The 16,813-nt window shown below is 44.9% G+C and overlaps 1 protein-coding gene across 1 annotated transcript in view; it reads left to right on the top strand.

Moving 5' to 3' along the window:
- The window catches only part of LOC143747606 (FGGY carbohydrate kinase domain-containing protein-like), a 68,886-nt gene that overhangs the window by 11,127 nt on the left and 40,946 nt on the right, over positions 1 to 16,813 (top strand). Inside the window, exons 2-9 of the mRNA XM_077240430.1 lie at positions 1,511 to 1,702; positions 1,807 to 1,918; positions 1,984 to 2,135; positions 2,220 to 2,308; positions 3,846 to 3,961; positions 4,140 to 4,268; positions 10,583 to 10,686; positions 10,763 to 10,870. Coding sequence (XP_077096545.1) covers positions 1,523 to 1,702; positions 1,807 to 1,918; positions 1,984 to 2,135; positions 2,220 to 2,308; positions 3,846 to 3,961; positions 4,140 to 4,268; positions 10,583 to 10,686; positions 10,763 to 10,870 — 990 coding nt within the window. The 5' untranslated portion in view covers positions 1,511 to 1,522. The remainder of the gene's footprint in view (positions 1 to 1,510; positions 1,703 to 1,806; positions 1,919 to 1,983; positions 2,136 to 2,219; positions 2,309 to 3,845; positions 3,962 to 4,139; positions 4,269 to 10,582; positions 10,687 to 10,762; positions 10,871 to 16,813) is intronic.

Genomic DNA, 16,813 nt, shown 5'->3' on the forward strand with positions numbered 1-16,813 from the left:
CTTTTTAATTTGGTTGGTTGTTTTCTTTACCCTATAATTATCGCTCTTCCGATGTTGTGAGCTGCAGGCTCCCGTCGGATGCAGCGCGACCCCTCCCGGTCGAGCGAAGTAATAACCAAACACCTAAAGCCTTGTTTATACCCGACGCGTCCGCTAGAGCGCGAAGGTGCGCTTGGCAAAAATGACGTCATTGCGGTGTGGGCGGTCGTGTGCGTTTGGGTGCGCAAGACCCCATTTCGCCTGGCGGTGTGCACGGCACTTTTTGTAAAATCTCGCTCGGCGCCGCATCCGAAGATGAACGACTTTGAGCCGAATCTGGCCGAACTGGTACGTCTGTACCAGCATGTTTATGATCCTTCTATACACAGAGACATTTGCATTTTGTGAATAGGAACACATTTGCATTAAGCACCCAGTTTGCACTTGTCTAAAGTAACTGCTTACATTTACAAAATAAGCCTACAATAGCAGAAGTAAGCCCTGCTGATGAAATTAAGGTTTAAACACTCTTCAATAAGGCTTCAGTTGTTTAACTAGTTTACATGCAGTGAAAGTACAATAAACCTACTGCATTTATTACTCTTTTTATATGAATTTCAGCAATTAATAACCGGCAAGCTACTTCTTCACTGCTGATTCCTGGTGGTTTAGAGGAGAATTACTCCAAGTCGCCCCCTGTCGTTTCACAGAATAGCACAACGGCGAGCGCGTCAAGTATAAACGCCTCGTCTGTTTGGAGAGGTGCGCACGCAGTCAGCCGAGACTCGCGCTCGTGCGGACGCGTCGAGTATAAACAAGGCTTTACCGATCTTGCATACCTGACGCGTCATTTTTGCCGCGCGCATCTTCGCGCTCGTGCGGACACGTCGAGTATAAACAAGGCTTTACTCCGTGTCAGCGCGCGCTCTGATCGGTAAAGTGGCACAGACCTCTCTCGAATCATCTCCTGCAGCAGTCTCCGGCCAAGCATCACTTAACTCCGCCTCCGTTTCCCTCGTAAGCTGATATTAGTATTTAAACATTCTGAATTACAAACATTACATTACAAACAAGACATGTTTGTAAAAATAATTTAAATAACACGGTTTTGGCGGTTATAGAGCTCTAATGACGGTGTTTAACTATAACCGTCGGTCTCACGGTTATATAATAACTGTCACACCCCTATATGTAAGTGTGAACTCGTGAAATGATGTTTTATTAACAAAGTTCGGAAGAAGCACTTTCAGATAATTAACCTAGTAATTGTCATGGGAGTCATCCAGGCAACTCAATTAACATAAGGAGGTATACATACAGTAGCTTTTACCGCTGTTATATGACAGTTTTCCAGCGTCCATCCACCACCCCATCTCCTCACTTAGTTGTCCTATCCCAAACCTGGGATTACTCTGGGTTCGGGCCAAAATCTGTTATCCAAATACAATGTATTATTACAGTATCAACTGAGGGTGCTCTTGCTTGTGTTTGAGGGTGCTTAGCACACGTGTGTGTGTGTGTGTTTCCGCAGGTGTCCAGTGAGATGAGCAGGTATTATGTGGCGGTGGATGTGGGCACTGCCAGTGTGCGAGCGGCTCTGGTCACTCCGGACGGTCAGGTCAAGCACACAGCAGAGGAGCCCGTTGTCATCTGGGAGCCGCGTGCGGAGCATTATGAGCAGTCGTCAGCTGATATCTGGAGCAAGTGCTGCCGGGCCGTGAAGGTGGGGCGACCATCTGTCCGGCAGGCACATAAACTGTGCATCATCATTGTCTAGGACTCTGTTGGAGTTGTGTTGGTCAAACGGCTGTTTGCGTTTATTTTCAGAGAGTGACTCAGGACATTGACGTGACGTGTGTTCGAGGGCTCGGGTTTGATGCCACCTGTTCACTGGTGGCTCTGGATCGGCACTTCCAGCCCGTGGCTGTCAATCACACAGGTGAGGCGTGTTTATCACTCGTGCGGAGAGCGTGAGCCAGCGCTCTGACCCAGTGTTACTTGCAGGCGTCCGAGAGAGGAACGTGGTGATGTGGATGGACCACCGGGCCGCAGAACAAGCCGCTCGGATCACACACACCAAACACAGAGTGCTTCAGGGGGTCGGCGGGGTGATGTCGCCCGAAATGCAGCCGGCCAAACTACTGTGGCTCAAAGAGGTGAGGAGCGCTGGGATCCTGAGGAAGAGCGAGAGAACTATAAACACTTGTGTTTCAGACGCTTGTTTCTTCTTTTGCGGTTAGAATCTGCAGGAAACCTGTTGGAAAGACGCGGCACATTTCTTTGACCTTCCAGACTTTCAATCCTGGAAAGCTACAGGGTCCTTATGCAGGTGAGATGCAGGATCCGCACAACTGTTTCATAGACGACATTCATTCTGTGATAAAACAACTTTAGGGTTGTAGATCTACAAAACTGCTGATGCAGCTCAATATATGTAATTGACTACAGTAATGTATATGAAATTACTTCTTTAAATCAGATCCATCACTTCAACCACTTTAGCCAAGTCAAATCTTTAAAGCAGATTTTTACAAAAGATTTTAACATGTTCCTTGAGGTTCACTTAGCTTTTTTGCACAAAGAACACAAACAAATATACAGTTATGTCACAAATATTTTATATATTTTAAATATGAGGGAAGAAGAAAACACTAAAACTTGTTTAAAGGGATAGTTCACCCAAAAATGTAAATTCTGTCAGGATTTACTCTCCCTCGTTCCAACCCCGTAAGACATTCGTTCATTTTCAGAACACGAATTAAGATATTTTTGATGAAATCTGAGAGCTGGATCACTCCTCCATAGGCTTCTAAGGGATTGAAACTTGTTCCCCGAAAAGTTATTAAAGACATCGTTAAAATAGTCCAAGTGACTACAGTGGCTCAATCTTAAGTTTATCAAACGATGAGAATACTTTTAGTGCGCAAAAACAAACAAAAATAACGACTTTATTTCAACTATTAATTTCCTTCTCAGTTAACTAGTGTAACAGCGTATGCTTCTGTTGTTGTATGTCACACGCATCACCCACATGACCAGCGTCGGCCAATAGTGAGCCTATGTGTGACGTAGATCTACGCAATCACACTACGTTGACTGACTAGAGGCCCACAGCGATATAAATATATAGATATGCCTGTTCTGGTAAATTCTTACTGAAGTCCTTAAGTGAGTTTGCTGCCTTTGCTGTGAGGGAGATGCTCACAGAAGCTGCTGCACACCAAGACCTGCAGGTAGAAAAAAATAAGAAAAGCCTTAAATATAAATATGGTAAGCCTTACCAGTAATGTGATAATTATTTTTAAGGTTCTCGACATTTTTTAAATAAATACTGTAATAATAATAATAGTAGTTCAAAGTATGAATAGTTTTTAGTCAAATGACATAAAAAGACCGGGCCCCTCGACACTCTTAAAACTTTTCTCCCTCAAACAGCAAGCTAACGTTACTTATGCAGGCTACACACAGCAATATAAACAACATCTCTTCACGTCGTTCTAGTAAAATAATAACAATAATAAGTAAACAAACCTTAAAATCACTTTGCTGAGAATGATACACCAGCAGCCGAGGAGTTGAAGATATCCTCTGGTAGTGCGCGCGATATTAAAAAATGCGCGTGCGGCGTGTCATCCGGGTGAGTTCGTCAGGTGAAAGGTCATCATGTGGGTCATTTTATTTACGGCTAAATTATTATTCATTAATTTTACTAATAGTTAGATTGGGCAGGCATCCACAAAAGGGCCTTTAATTACAAAAAAAGGATAGGAAATTTTGCCTTGACAAAAGGGCTCTTTGGGCACCAAGGGGCAAAGGGCCAGGTGCTCAAGCAGTGATACACAGCATGTCTTGCTCTCCTGATGCAGGTCTCTCTGTACTCTTGTCTGTAAGTGGACGTATTCTCCGTCTGAAGGCTGGGACGACACCTTCTGGAGCGCCATCGGCTTGGAGGACCTGATGGAAAACTGCTATTGTAAAATCGGTGGGAGAGAGTAAAGCTCAGGTGTCTGTGTTTGTTCAGCCGGTCGTGTTGACTGATAGTGTGTGTGTGTGTGTGTGTGTGTGTGTGTGTGTGTGTGTGTGTGTGTGTGTGTGTGTGTGTGTGTGTGTGTGTGTGTGTGTGTGTGTGTGTGTGTGTGTCGGTGTGTGTGTGTGTGCAGGTGAGCAGACTTGTATTCCTGGGACTCCTGTAGGACAAGGACTGACCGCAGAGGCGGCTGCAGATCTGGGCCTGAGACCGGGAACGGCTGTGGCCGCTTCACTCATAGACGCACACGCAGGAGGGTTAGGTATGATACGCCACACCAGCTGAGTGCTAATGCAGCGCTCGCTCATCCACGTCTCTTTGAAATGAAGAGAAAACTGTGTCATGGCCTCGTTTACACTGCAGGTCTTGATGCCCAATTCTGATTTGTTGCCTATATCCAATTTATTTGACTGTCCGTTTACACGTCTTTTTCAATTGTGACCCATTTCCGATTTGACATACTATCTGAAACATCGCGCATGCTTAAAGTTGGTTCTTGCACAGATGGACGAATGCGAAATATGCTTGATGCTAGCTCTGCGATATATGCGAAGTTCGCCAAACATCAGCATGACTGTGAGGCGGAGGACGACGAAAAGGGCCATCATTGCAGCAGTGCATGTGCTTCAGTTATTGTGTGCAAGAGATCTCGGGACTGCTGGGAACATACAACACGATCTCATGAAAGTGCGTAACTAATTTTATTTCTCGCGCCATTTATACGTCAAAAATAGTTTTGCGTGCATAATACGCACTGTAAACCCCTTGGGTAGGATTAGGGGTGTGGAGTGCGTGCGTATTACACACCATAAAGAACATATTTTTGAAATTACCATTGTTTGGAAGCGCTATATAAATGCCTCATTCATTTATATAATATGCACTCAAAAACTATTTTTGGTGTAAATGGCACGAGAAATAAAATTAGTGGTATAGATATGCACTTTCATGAGATTGTGGCGGGCTTTAACGAGAAGCAGTGGGTCCGAAATGTTAGGATGAGCTAGCCAACTTTTGATATGTTGTGTCATCGTGTGTCCACATTCCTCTCCTATGACGACACCATCCGTCCCTTCGCAGATGCGTGTCGGGGTTGTCTCTCGTCATTAAACCGCGGAGACGTAATGCCTCAGAAAATCCTGCCTTTTACATGACAGTCGCATTGGCACATATATGATTTATATCTGATTTATTTCCACATATGAACGAGGCCTGAAACAGATCTCGAAATATCCGAATGCATGCGTTTTTTCCCTGTTTACACAGTCATTTAACACATCCGATCTGTGTCACATATGAGCAAAAAATCTGAATTTGGTCTCATTTCACTGACAGTGTAACCAAGGCCATAATGAATGCATTTACACTGCGTTAAATAAGGTGTCACTCCACTTATGTTTGAGTGTGTGACCTTCGACAACCCGCTTCACTCCTAAATAGATCAGGTCTTTATATTTTTATCACTACAACACATATTGTTATTTTGATTAAACAATCATCATGTGTTCTAAAATAGAAGCAAAGAGACTATACATGTAATATAGGTCTACATTTATGTAATTTTAATGCTCTGGCCTTTGCAGATATTTAAAATATGGCCATCTTTAAGCATGACTCTTTGGATTTATATGAAATGGTAACACTTTACAATAAGATTACATTTTTTAGCATTAACTTAGGTTAATAAATGTTGTATAAGTATTATTCATTGTTAGTTTGTTAATTTCAACATTTACTAATACATTTTAAATTGAGTTTTAATTTTTATTTTATCTGTTATTACCTTAGTTAATGTACTATGAACTAATATGAATGATCAAGGTACAATTGTATTGCTCAAATATTAATACATGCAGTAAAACATATATTGCAGAATGCATATAGTTCATGAAAGCTAGCTAATACATCCTTGTTAACAAATGGGACTTCCAAAGTGTTACCTATGAAATTTATATAGGCTATGTTTCTAGGTAATAGCTAAAGAAACACATATCTGCAATATTTTAATGTCTAAATTTATTTCTGTATAGTTAGTTATGTAGAACTTCTCATTTTAATATATTCATATTTATATATTTATTTAATTTAGCACATTTCAGTTCAGCACTGTTTTACTGGAGTGTTATGTTTGTTTTTAATCCAGTATCCATTTAAAAAAATATTGGTTGAATAATCGGTTATCGGCATGTACGGTCAAACCTAAATATCTGTATCTGTAAAATCCACTATCGGTCGACCTCTACTGTAAACAACAAGAACAAGCAGGAACACTTTAATTTCCTCATAATATCCACTGCAGCATCAGCTTTTTTCTCTCTGTGTCTGAAATGCTTCGATCAAGGATTCAGTCTCTCGAAACCCCGCCTCTCTGAGAGCTGCTCTGCTCTGATTGGTCAGATGGCCCAGTCTGCTGTGATTGGTCTGAAACCAAACCCTCATTATCATATCTGAATCTCAGCTCTTGATATACACTGGGATGCGAACATTAACAATACCGTGGGTTTTACCATATCAGGAAGTGAGACTGGAATTACAGGTTGACTCATTTCGGTTCAGAATCGCTTTCTTTTTGGAGACAAAAAATCAATTTATCGGAACTTTGATCATTGAAACGATACTCGGTTACTAACGTTACCTCGGTTCTCTCTAGAACAGGGAACGAGTATTGCGTAAGCTAGCGTAAGCTAAGCTAAAGTCATCTTTGCTCGAGATATTGAAGCCAAAAATTATCCTTAATATTGTATTTATTGTCAACGCAGTACAGCAGCCAGCAGACTTAGAGCAGGCCATCTTGTGTGCTCATTGGCTGCCCTGCGGCAACTGCTGCAGCCTACCAATGAGCCTCGCGTGTGACGTCACGTCCAATGAGGGCGCTTCGCGCCCTTACGTGTCATAGCCCGCCAAAATGGGGGTGGCTTAGCGTGTAAAAGCCAGGCTCGTTGGCTGTGTCTTGGTTTCAGCAGCTGAAGCGAAAAACGCTCGTGGCGCCTGCACAGTCAGGTTACGCAATACTCGTTCCCTCTTCTAGAGAGAACCGAGGTTACGTTAGTAACCGAGTATCGTTCTCTTACGAGAGGTTCTCTCGTATTGCGTAAGCTAGCTTACACTACGGGAACCCATTGTCAAGGCCGTGCGCCCAGCCTCCACTTCATGAGTCCCAGGGATTCCCGGGGAACATAGATAAGTGGGAAACAGGTGGCCAGCAATGCGGGCCAGCACATGTTATAAGCACATACAGGGTATACAGAGCGGCGTCGCCGGTCCATATAACTATTCACTATATAGTGCAGCTCAACCAGGAAGGCGAACGTCGCGTGAGAGAAGTCTGCGCATGATCATCTGGGCAGGACAAACACACTGCTCACACTGACAGGAGTCTAGCCTGCAAGGCGGGAACTTCCAGGTTATAAAACCTAACAAATGTGGAGGGAGAGGCCCAGCCTGCCGCCTCACAAATGTCATGAATGGAAATTCCGCTGGACCAAGCCCACGACGAGACCACGCCTCTGGTGGAATGCGCCCTGATGCCCAAGGGGCATTGCAGACCTTTAGACTTATAAGCAGATGTGATAGCTTCCACTATCCATCTGGACAGGCTCTGTTTAGCGGCGGCGAGACCCCTGGTGCGCCCACCGAACGAGACAAAGAGCTGTTCCGAACGCCTGAAAGAGGCGGAGCGCGTAATGTAAACCCTCAGTGCCCTGACGGGGCAGAGGAGATCCACATCACCCTCACTATCGGATGCTGGCAGAGCCGAAAGAGAAATGACCTGCGCTCTGAAGGCGGTGCCCAACACTTTAAGGACATAACCATGTCTTGGCTTGAGGATGACTTTAGAGTCATTTGGCCTGAACTCAAGACACGCTGTGCTAACAGATAGCGCGTGTAAATCCCCCACACGTTTAACTGATGACAGAGCTGTCAGAAAAACGGGTTTGAGCGAGAGGTACTTTAGGTCCACGGAGTTTAATGGTTCTAAGGGGAAAGCTTTCAGGGCCTCTAGGACCAGTGAAAGATCCCACATGGGAACCGACGAGGGTCGCGGGGGATTCATCCGTCTAGCTCCTATAAGGAAGCGAATGACGAGCTCGTTCCTTCCTATTGACTGGCCACGCGTCGACTCAGCGAACGCTGCGACGGCCGCCACATAGACTTTAAGCGTGGGTGGGGACCTGCCCTTATCCAACTTCTCTTGAAGGAAGCTAAGCAACCCCGTGACCCCACACATTCGTGGGTCTAGATCTCTATCAGCACACCATTTGGAGAACACGACCATTTAGACGCGTAAAGTCGCCTCGTAGAGGGAGCTCTGGCTTGCGTAATCGTGTTCATCAATCCTTCTGGCAGTACAACGGGTATCCGTTGATTAACCATACGTGCAGAGACCAGCGCTCTGGATGGGGATGCCAGATTGAGCCGCGGGCTTGAGAGAGGAGATCTCTCCTCACCGGAATCGGCCAAGGGGCTGTTTGGGGCAGCCGCATAAGCTCCGGGAACCAGGTTTGATTCTGGGCTATAAGGAGCACCGAGTGGCGCGTTTCCCTGATTCTCTTGATTACCTGTGGTAACAGAGAGACCGGAGGGAAAGCATAAAGTGGGAGGCTGGGCCAGATTTAGGCCAACGCATCCTCGTTCTTTGAAAAGAACAGCGGGCAATGAGTGTTGTCTTTTGACCCAAACAGGTCGACTTTCGCTTTGTCGAAGAGGCGCCACAGTAACTGGACTGTTTGGGGATGCAGGGACCATTCCCCTTGGGGAACGTAGTTCCTGGACAGTTTGTCTGGATCGTCGTTCAAGTGGCTTGGCACATGCATGGCTCTTAGCGAGCGCAGGCGGCCCTGAGACCATATAAGAAGGCGTTCCGTCAGATGGCAGTGGTTTCTGGATCTGACGCCGCCCTGACGGTTTATGTAGGACACCACAGACATGTTGTCCGAGCGGACCAGTACATGGTGGTCCTGTATGAACTATCACTTGGGTGTTCAGCCAGCGTTTTAGCGGGCGCATGCGCAGGAGGCCCAGCTGAAGCACAGCCGCAGCTGATGCCATACAGCCTAGCATCCTCTGGAATGTCTTCAGAGGTGTAATGCTGCGCTCCTGGAAAGACGCGGCTAGCTGTCGAACACGGCGGGCGTGCTGTGTCGATAAGCGGGCCGTCATAGCCACAGAGTCCAGTTCTATTCCTAGGAAGGAAACCTGACTGACTAGTGGGCAGTAATGACCTCTTGGTCCAGTTGACCATGAGACCCAAGCTTTCCAGATGGCTGAGAAGCACAGCTCTGTGAGATAACAGTTCTATCTCTGACTGACTCCGCGATGCGGAGAGCTTCGCTGAAGATGATGAAATCAGTGACGCAGCAAACGAGCCTAGCTTTTATACGCTAAGCCACCCCCATTTTGGCGGGCTATGACGCATAAGGGCGCAAAGCGCCCTCATTGGACGTGACGTCACGCGCGAGGCTCAGTGGTAGGCTGCAGCAGTTGCCGCAGGGCAGCCAATGAGCACGCAAGATGGCCTGCTCTAAGTCTGCTGGCTGTTGCACTACGTTGACAATAAATACAAAATCAAGGATAATTTTTGGCTTCAATATCTCGAGCAAAGATGACTTTCCCCGTAGCGTAAGCTAGCTTACGCAATACGAGAGAACCTCTTGTAAGAGAACTGCAGATCTTTCACATTCGCAAACATATTTATTACACACTACATTAAAGGAAATACACTAAAAAGCATAATTGGGGCTTTTTAAATCCTGTTGACACAGGAGGAGCATTGCAGTGTTTGTGTGCTCCTAATATGGCCCTGATGTTTAGTCAGCCTCTTCTTGGTTTCATCACAGTGTTCCTGTAATAACTGTCCTGACCTGCTTAATCTAAACCTTCAGATGATATATAGCAATAAATAAACACGCAAAACATGTAAACTAGTGCAAGATTTTACAGGCAAAACCAGGGTTTTTTCATCCACTTGTCAGTTTTGAGCTCTAACTGCTTCCATAGCTTGTCTTCTTTCAAACTAGTGGAAAGAAAACAAGTGCTTATTTTATTTCACTTTATCTATTAGTGTCTGTAAATTTTAATCCTTAAAGACGGTGAACTTGAGTCCGAAATCTCCAATTCAGCAGCTTCACACACGCCAAAATTTTAGTTTATATGAAATCTATATCTATATGAAAGTTTGTTCATATATCATTCACCACATTTATGCAACATTTTTATACAACTGCTAAAAACATGATGAAAATGTATTTGTTTCTGTCTGTTGACAGTCTTTTCTGATTTATAGAGTGATAAAAAGAAAAATCCAAAATCCCTGCTGGAAAAAAACAGTAATATGTCAACAAAATCAAATAAAAATGATGAATCTGGCTTTATCCAGGGTTCAGGTTTCTGGACAGGAAATATATGCATATGAGTGCATATTTAATTAGATAGTGACTCATTTGCATATTGCAATGCAAAAACAATTGTGTTACTGTACTGTGATTAATTAGCTGGGTAATTATCGTAAGATCTGTGAGTTTAAATTTATGTAGCAGTGTCAGTTATATTTTCTGTAATTTTATTGTCTTGTTGTAGGGGTCATCGGGGCCGATGTGAGGGGACACCAGCTGCCCTGTGAAGAGCAACCAGTCACGTCCCGTTTGGCTGTCATATGTGGGACGTCCTCATGTCACATGGCTGTGAGCTTCAGTTCCTGTACTTGTTTGTGTTCAAAGCATGTGACTGTTGATGTCAGCGTGTGTCTGTATCTCTCAGGTGAGCACACAGCCGCTGTTCGTCCCTGGGGTCTGGGGCCCATATCTGTCCGCCATGCTGCCGGGACTGTGGCTTAATGAGGGAGGTCAGAGCGCCACGGGACGACTGGTGAGTCAATCACATCTATCTTTAATATGGAAGGAAATCCCAGAATGCACTGGACAAAATACATTTAGATTTTATTCAATACTGAAAGCATAATTGCAAAACAAACCAGTCTAAGAGACCATTCACACAGAACACATTTTTGTGGTTAAAAATGCAAGATGTAGCGCAGTGGAATGGAAAAACACACTCAAAACACTTCAAGCCCCTTAACATACTAAAACAGTGACATTAAAAGTGTAATTTAGTGTACAGCTTATTGATGATGCAGATGAGCACAGAATGTTAACACAATACTAAATGTTTAAGAATTTCCTCTATATTGGTTTCCTTCCTAAACGTTTACTCGTATTGCGTCTTTGCTAGACGCTATGGGGGAAAACTTAGTTTTGAAAACTTAAATGATTTATTGAAGCCTTTTTTCAATAACGCAGTGCTACTGCACAGCCATAATAGTGCGGAGATGCACGCATGCTTTTGGCTAGGCAAGTGGGAACTGCACAAACCTATGGCCAACTGGCATGTCTGCGCGAGCCCATCCGGGGCTGGGGGGGGTGTCCCGCCGAACCGTGCGCAGAGCCCGCCAAAGAGGCGGGGCTTCTGCCTATACAGCTGCTCATTTTGCCATGGGATTTCAGAAATTTTTCTACTTCAGTAATGATCAACTGCCCTTCATTTATTCCACATGAGTGAAGCTTCGGCACTCTCCGGCGACCAAGAGCCTGATCGTTCGGCGCACGCCCTCAAAACCTACCTACCAGACCTAAATGGACATCGCGTCTTAATCCGGTCGGACAACATGGCGATAGTATCCTACATAAACCACCAGGGTTGGACTCAGGTAGAAGCCTCTTAACAGGGTAGCCAGACGTCTGCTCTTTTGGGCACAACACAGCCTGCGCTTGCTGAGAGCGATGCACGTGTCTGGCAGATTGTCTCGCGACAGCATGTCTGCTCCCTGATTCAATGTGTCCCCGGGAGAATGGGCCCTCCAGCCCCAGGTTCAAACAATTTGGAGTGTCTTCGGCAGGGCAGAGGTTGACCTCTTCGCCTCCAAAGACAACTCTCACTGCCCAATATTCCATGGCCCACAAATAGCCCAGTCTTCCCCTTTATGCTTTTCCCTCAGTCGTGCTCTTCCCTCAGGTCATCAACAGGATCAGAGAGGAGAGATGCACAGTCTGTCTGGTGGCCCCCCTTTGGTGGACCCAGCCTTGGTTTCCCGAGATGATTCAGCTGCTAGCAGCAGCCCCATGGCCAATGCCATGGGCTATCCATGTGGGCTATCCACGAGAGTGTCCTAAACACTATATCTGAGACCAGAGCCCCATCCACGAGACTCGTCCACGTACTTAAGTGTTCTGTCTTCTCCAAATGGTGCTCAGCATGGAGCCAAGACCCTACTTCATGTGATGTACCGCTCCTATTTTCCTTCCTACAAGTGCTGCTGAACGCGTGTCGTACCCCTCCACGCTCCGTCTATGTGGCGGCCATAGCAAAGTTAGATGCTCCTGTGGCCGGCCAGATGTTGGGTAGAAGCAATTTGATTGTTCGCTTCCAGAAGTGGGCAAGGATGCTCAACCTGCCTCGCCCCCTCACAACACCTTCCTGAGACCTATCAGTCCTGTTACAGTCTTCAGGGCCCTCAAGGGGCCCCCGTTTGAGCCGCTACAGTCGGCCGAATTAAGGGCACTTTCGCTCAAGACCGCACACTTGCTAGCCTTAGCATCGGTCAAGCAAGTGGGCCTGAGATTACGGGAACGAGTATTGCGTAGACAGCTGTGCTATAGGCAGATGCCCCGCCCTCTTTGGCCGGCTCTGCGCTCGGTTCGGCGGGACGCAGCCTGATTGGTTCGCGGAGATGTGCCACTTCGCCATAGACATGTGCCGTTCCCACTGCCCAGCCAATAGCGTGCGTGCATCTCCGCACTATTATGGCCGTGCAATAATACTGCATTATTGAATAAAAGGCTTCAACAAATCGGACAAAAAGGAATTTTCCCCCATAGCATCTAGCAAAGACACAATACTCGTTCCTGTTATCTCAGGGAACCGAGGTTATGTTAGTAACCGAGATGTTTTATATGGGACAACACTTGAGGAACGTTTCATCTGCTCGCCTGTACACAGTATGCATCATCAATAAGGTGTGTATTGAATGTGATCTTTTAATATCTCTGTTTTGCTACATTAGTACATAGGAAAGCCTTGCCCTCAAGGTGGGTGTGCCTATAAGGGTGTGTTAGAATCGAAATGAAATGGTCCAAACGAGAAGTGCCCCAATTATTGGTCTTTTATTATGAATAAACAATTCACAACCCCAGCGCCGGAGGGAGACAAAACGCTCAGCTCATAATGTCTAAATTAAAGTCTTACGGGGAGGAGTATAAGTCCAGTTAGTATAAATTCATAGAAAAGAATGTGCAAACGTGTCAGTTTTCGGCTGAACAAAGAATCCTTCTTATGTTATAGATTTATGCTGAGGGAGAAAATATATTTCTAACAATGGCCCCATTGATAAGATAATTATCACATAATAGAATTATCATATCACATCATTCTCAGCATATTCATTCTAGTACAATAATACATGCAATATTCTTCAATCAAACATTTCCTTCAAAATCATTAATATTTGACAGTTCTTTTCATCAAAGCATATACAAAAAATTCAAAAGTATTAGTATCTTAGTATCAAAAGTATCTTAATAGATTCAGTTATAATTATTGCTAATATCAATCAGCAATCTCGTTCTTCGTCTACTTCTCTTCCTCGTTCTCCTTTCGATCAGTGCTTCCACATAGGCTTGTGCGTTCCCCTGGGATGGAGCTGCCTTAACCCGGCTAGCATGGACCCACTGCGGCTGGTGGTCAGTCAGAACACCGGTCCTCGTCACAGCGATAACAGTGGATGGTCCTGAATAGTTCGGCTCACCGAGTTACGTGGGCTTCAGACACCTTATCAGCACCTGTTGTCCTGGAACGAAAGGATGAGTCGGCTTTTCTGAAGGAAGAGGGAGAGAGAGAGAAACATCACCATTTATGCCTTTTAACGTTCTAGCTAAGGAATCCACGTAATCCGAGATGATCACCTCCGTGTCACCTGTGGAGAGATTGCCAGCGCGACCTCTGACCCAAGGGGTCGGGAAAGGTCTACCCATCAGAATTTCAAATGGAGAAATTTTTGTGGTTGCTGATGGGGACATTCTCATTTCCGTCAATACGGCAGGCAGCAAATCAACCCAATTTCTGCCTGTATCTAGACACTTTTGAAGCAAACGGAGTTCTATTATCACTCGCTATAACGGTTGGAATACTGAAACGCGGTATAATTTCTTTTGCAAGAACCTTTACAACCGTCTGAGCGTTTTCTTTACCACACGTAAAAGCTTCAGGCCACTTAGAAAATCGATCAACAATCATGAGCAAATATTTGTGATTTCCACATGGAGGCATGTGTGTAAAATTGATCTGTAAATATTAAAAAGGAACCTCAGGATGCGGTAAAGCTTCATGCGGGTTGCCTTGTGTCTGTTTGTTCGTGCACACACCAGGCAAGCATCCAATATCAACAAAGTATTCTTTCGAACATTTGCTATGGAGTATGATTGATTCAAATTTTGTATCACTTTTTCTTTTGACACGTGTGATGCACCATGATAATGCCTGCACAGCATTACAACGGTGGATGCTGGTAGAGCGATTCTACCCTGCTTGTCTCTCAGAATACCAGCTTGATCTGGTTTTACTTCGTTCGCAGCCCAATGAATCAAGTCAACTTGCGTAGGGTTAGCTTGCAGTACTTTAATGTCCAAATCATTAATCAGCGACAAATTCATCATAGGTACATCGTTGCTCTTTTCATTTACGTATGGACTAAGTATTACTTCTTTAGCAGCCCATTTCGCGACTTCATCTGCAAACCTGTTTCCCTTAGCCTCATCCGATTAACCTGTTTTATGACCAGCTACTTTAATAACAGCAAGTTTCGATGGTTTCGATGGTCAAAATTGTTTTTCCATCGGAGGTTTTGAAATTTCTTTCTTCCCACAATTTAGCAAAATCATGGACAACGGCGTACGCGCATTTGGAATCAATGTATATATTGATGCACTGAACTTTTGCCAACTGACAAGCTCTTGTTAGAGCAATTAATTCTGCTACTTGAGCTGATTTATATGGCAATGAATATGCCTCAATTACACGATCAGGTAATTTGACAATAGCATATCCACACAAGTATAAATTGTCATTTGGCTTGAAACAGGATCCGTCTATATACCAATTATCTCCCTCCTCCAGGAAAGATGTCGACACATCTGGCCTGCAGGCAGTCGAAGTTTGGATTCTGGTAAGGCAGTCGTGGTCGTCACTCTCAAATTCACCATCTGTCAACAACCTGTGCAGATGTACAGTAGGACCATGAATAACAGAAGTTACTTTCAACGTTAAATTAGCAGTTGCTAATAATATAGCCTCATAGCCTGAACGACGTTGAGCAGTCATGTGTTGAGTAGAAATGTTATGCATAATTGCTCCTACCTGATGTGATGTGTGAACTGTGAGTGGATATGATAAAACAACCCTTTCAGCATCCTGTACCATGATCGCTGCAGCAGCCACTGCACGTAAACAGGCCGGGAGTCCCCGAGCCACTGAATCAAGAGTTTTAGACAAATAAGCTACTGGACCAAAAGTGCCCCCATGCTCTTGGGCCAGGATTCCTGCGGCTGTGCCCCCACCTTCGTGCACGTACAGGTGGAAATCTCGCTTGTAGCAAGGAAGGCCGAGGGCGGGAGGCCTTAACAGAGAGGATTTCAAATGTCTTAACGCTTGGTCCATCTCACTTGTCCATGTAATGTCCTCTTTATCATCCAGCGTAGCGTCTCGCAGGATTTTGTCATACATGGAGCAATTTGGCACCCATAATCGACAGTAATTGACCAGTCCCAGAAAGCTTTGCATTTGCTTCCGTGTTGAAGGGTGCTTGAACAAAGCGATGGCTTTGACTCTGTCCGCAGACAGGCGAACTTGGCCTTGTGACAGTTCATTGCCGATGTAATTGACTTTCCTCTGCACCCACTGAAGTTTCTCTTTAGATGCCTTGGAACCAGCCTCTGCTAAAACGTTGCAGACAATTGTAGTGGCAGCAGCACACATGTCCGCAGAGGCACCAGTGACGAGAATGCCATCAGCGTATTGGAGCAGGCAGGTGTCAGGAGGGAGTCTGACATCCTTCAGCCTTGCGTGCACTACAGCGGAGAAAACAGCCGGAGAATCTCTGAACCCTTGAGGGAGTCTTGTCCATATGTACTGGCAATTCTGAAAACAGAAACCAAAAAGTGGCTGAGTTTTTTGGTCAACAGGAATGCTGAAGAAGGCGGAGCATAAATCAATGACAGAATAAAATGCATGTTCTAAAGGAATAGAATTAATAATAGTTTGTACATCTGGCACAATAGGAGCATGTGGTTTTATCAAATCATTAATTTTTCTCAAGTCTTGCATTAAGCGCCAAGAACCATTTGCTTTCTTGATTGGATTAATTGGTGTGTTGTAAGGTGAATGAGTGCGAACCAGAATGCCTTGAGCCAGAAACTGATCAATGAGGGGTCGAATTCCCTCCTCTTTTTCCTTTGAAAGCGAATATTGTTTTTTTTTAAAAAACAGGCCTATTCATTGTCAAATTGGCCACATAAGGTTGGATATCAAGAAGTCCCACGTCATCCTTATGGGCCGCCCACAATTTCGGGTTTACATCAGCTACTTCCTGTCCGAGCTCAGTTGCAGATACATCCTCGAAGAGAGCACTTCCTGTGTCGGTCGTAAGAGAAAAGGCTGCTGGAAACATGAGTTGCAAAGAGTCAGAGTCAAATCCTAATTTAACACCCAACTTATGCATTACATCTCTACCTAACAAGCAGAATAAAGAATCAGGTATAATTG

The sequence above is a fragment of the Siphateles boraxobius genome, unplaced genomic scaffold (genome assembly GCF_051911475.1).
Source record: "Siphateles boraxobius isolate OS27281-9 unplaced genomic scaffold, OSU_SipBor_1 23, whole genome shotgun sequence".
NCBI classification, from domain to species: domain Eukaryota; kingdom Metazoa; phylum Chordata; class Actinopteri; order Cypriniformes; family Leuciscidae; genus Siphateles; species Siphateles boraxobius.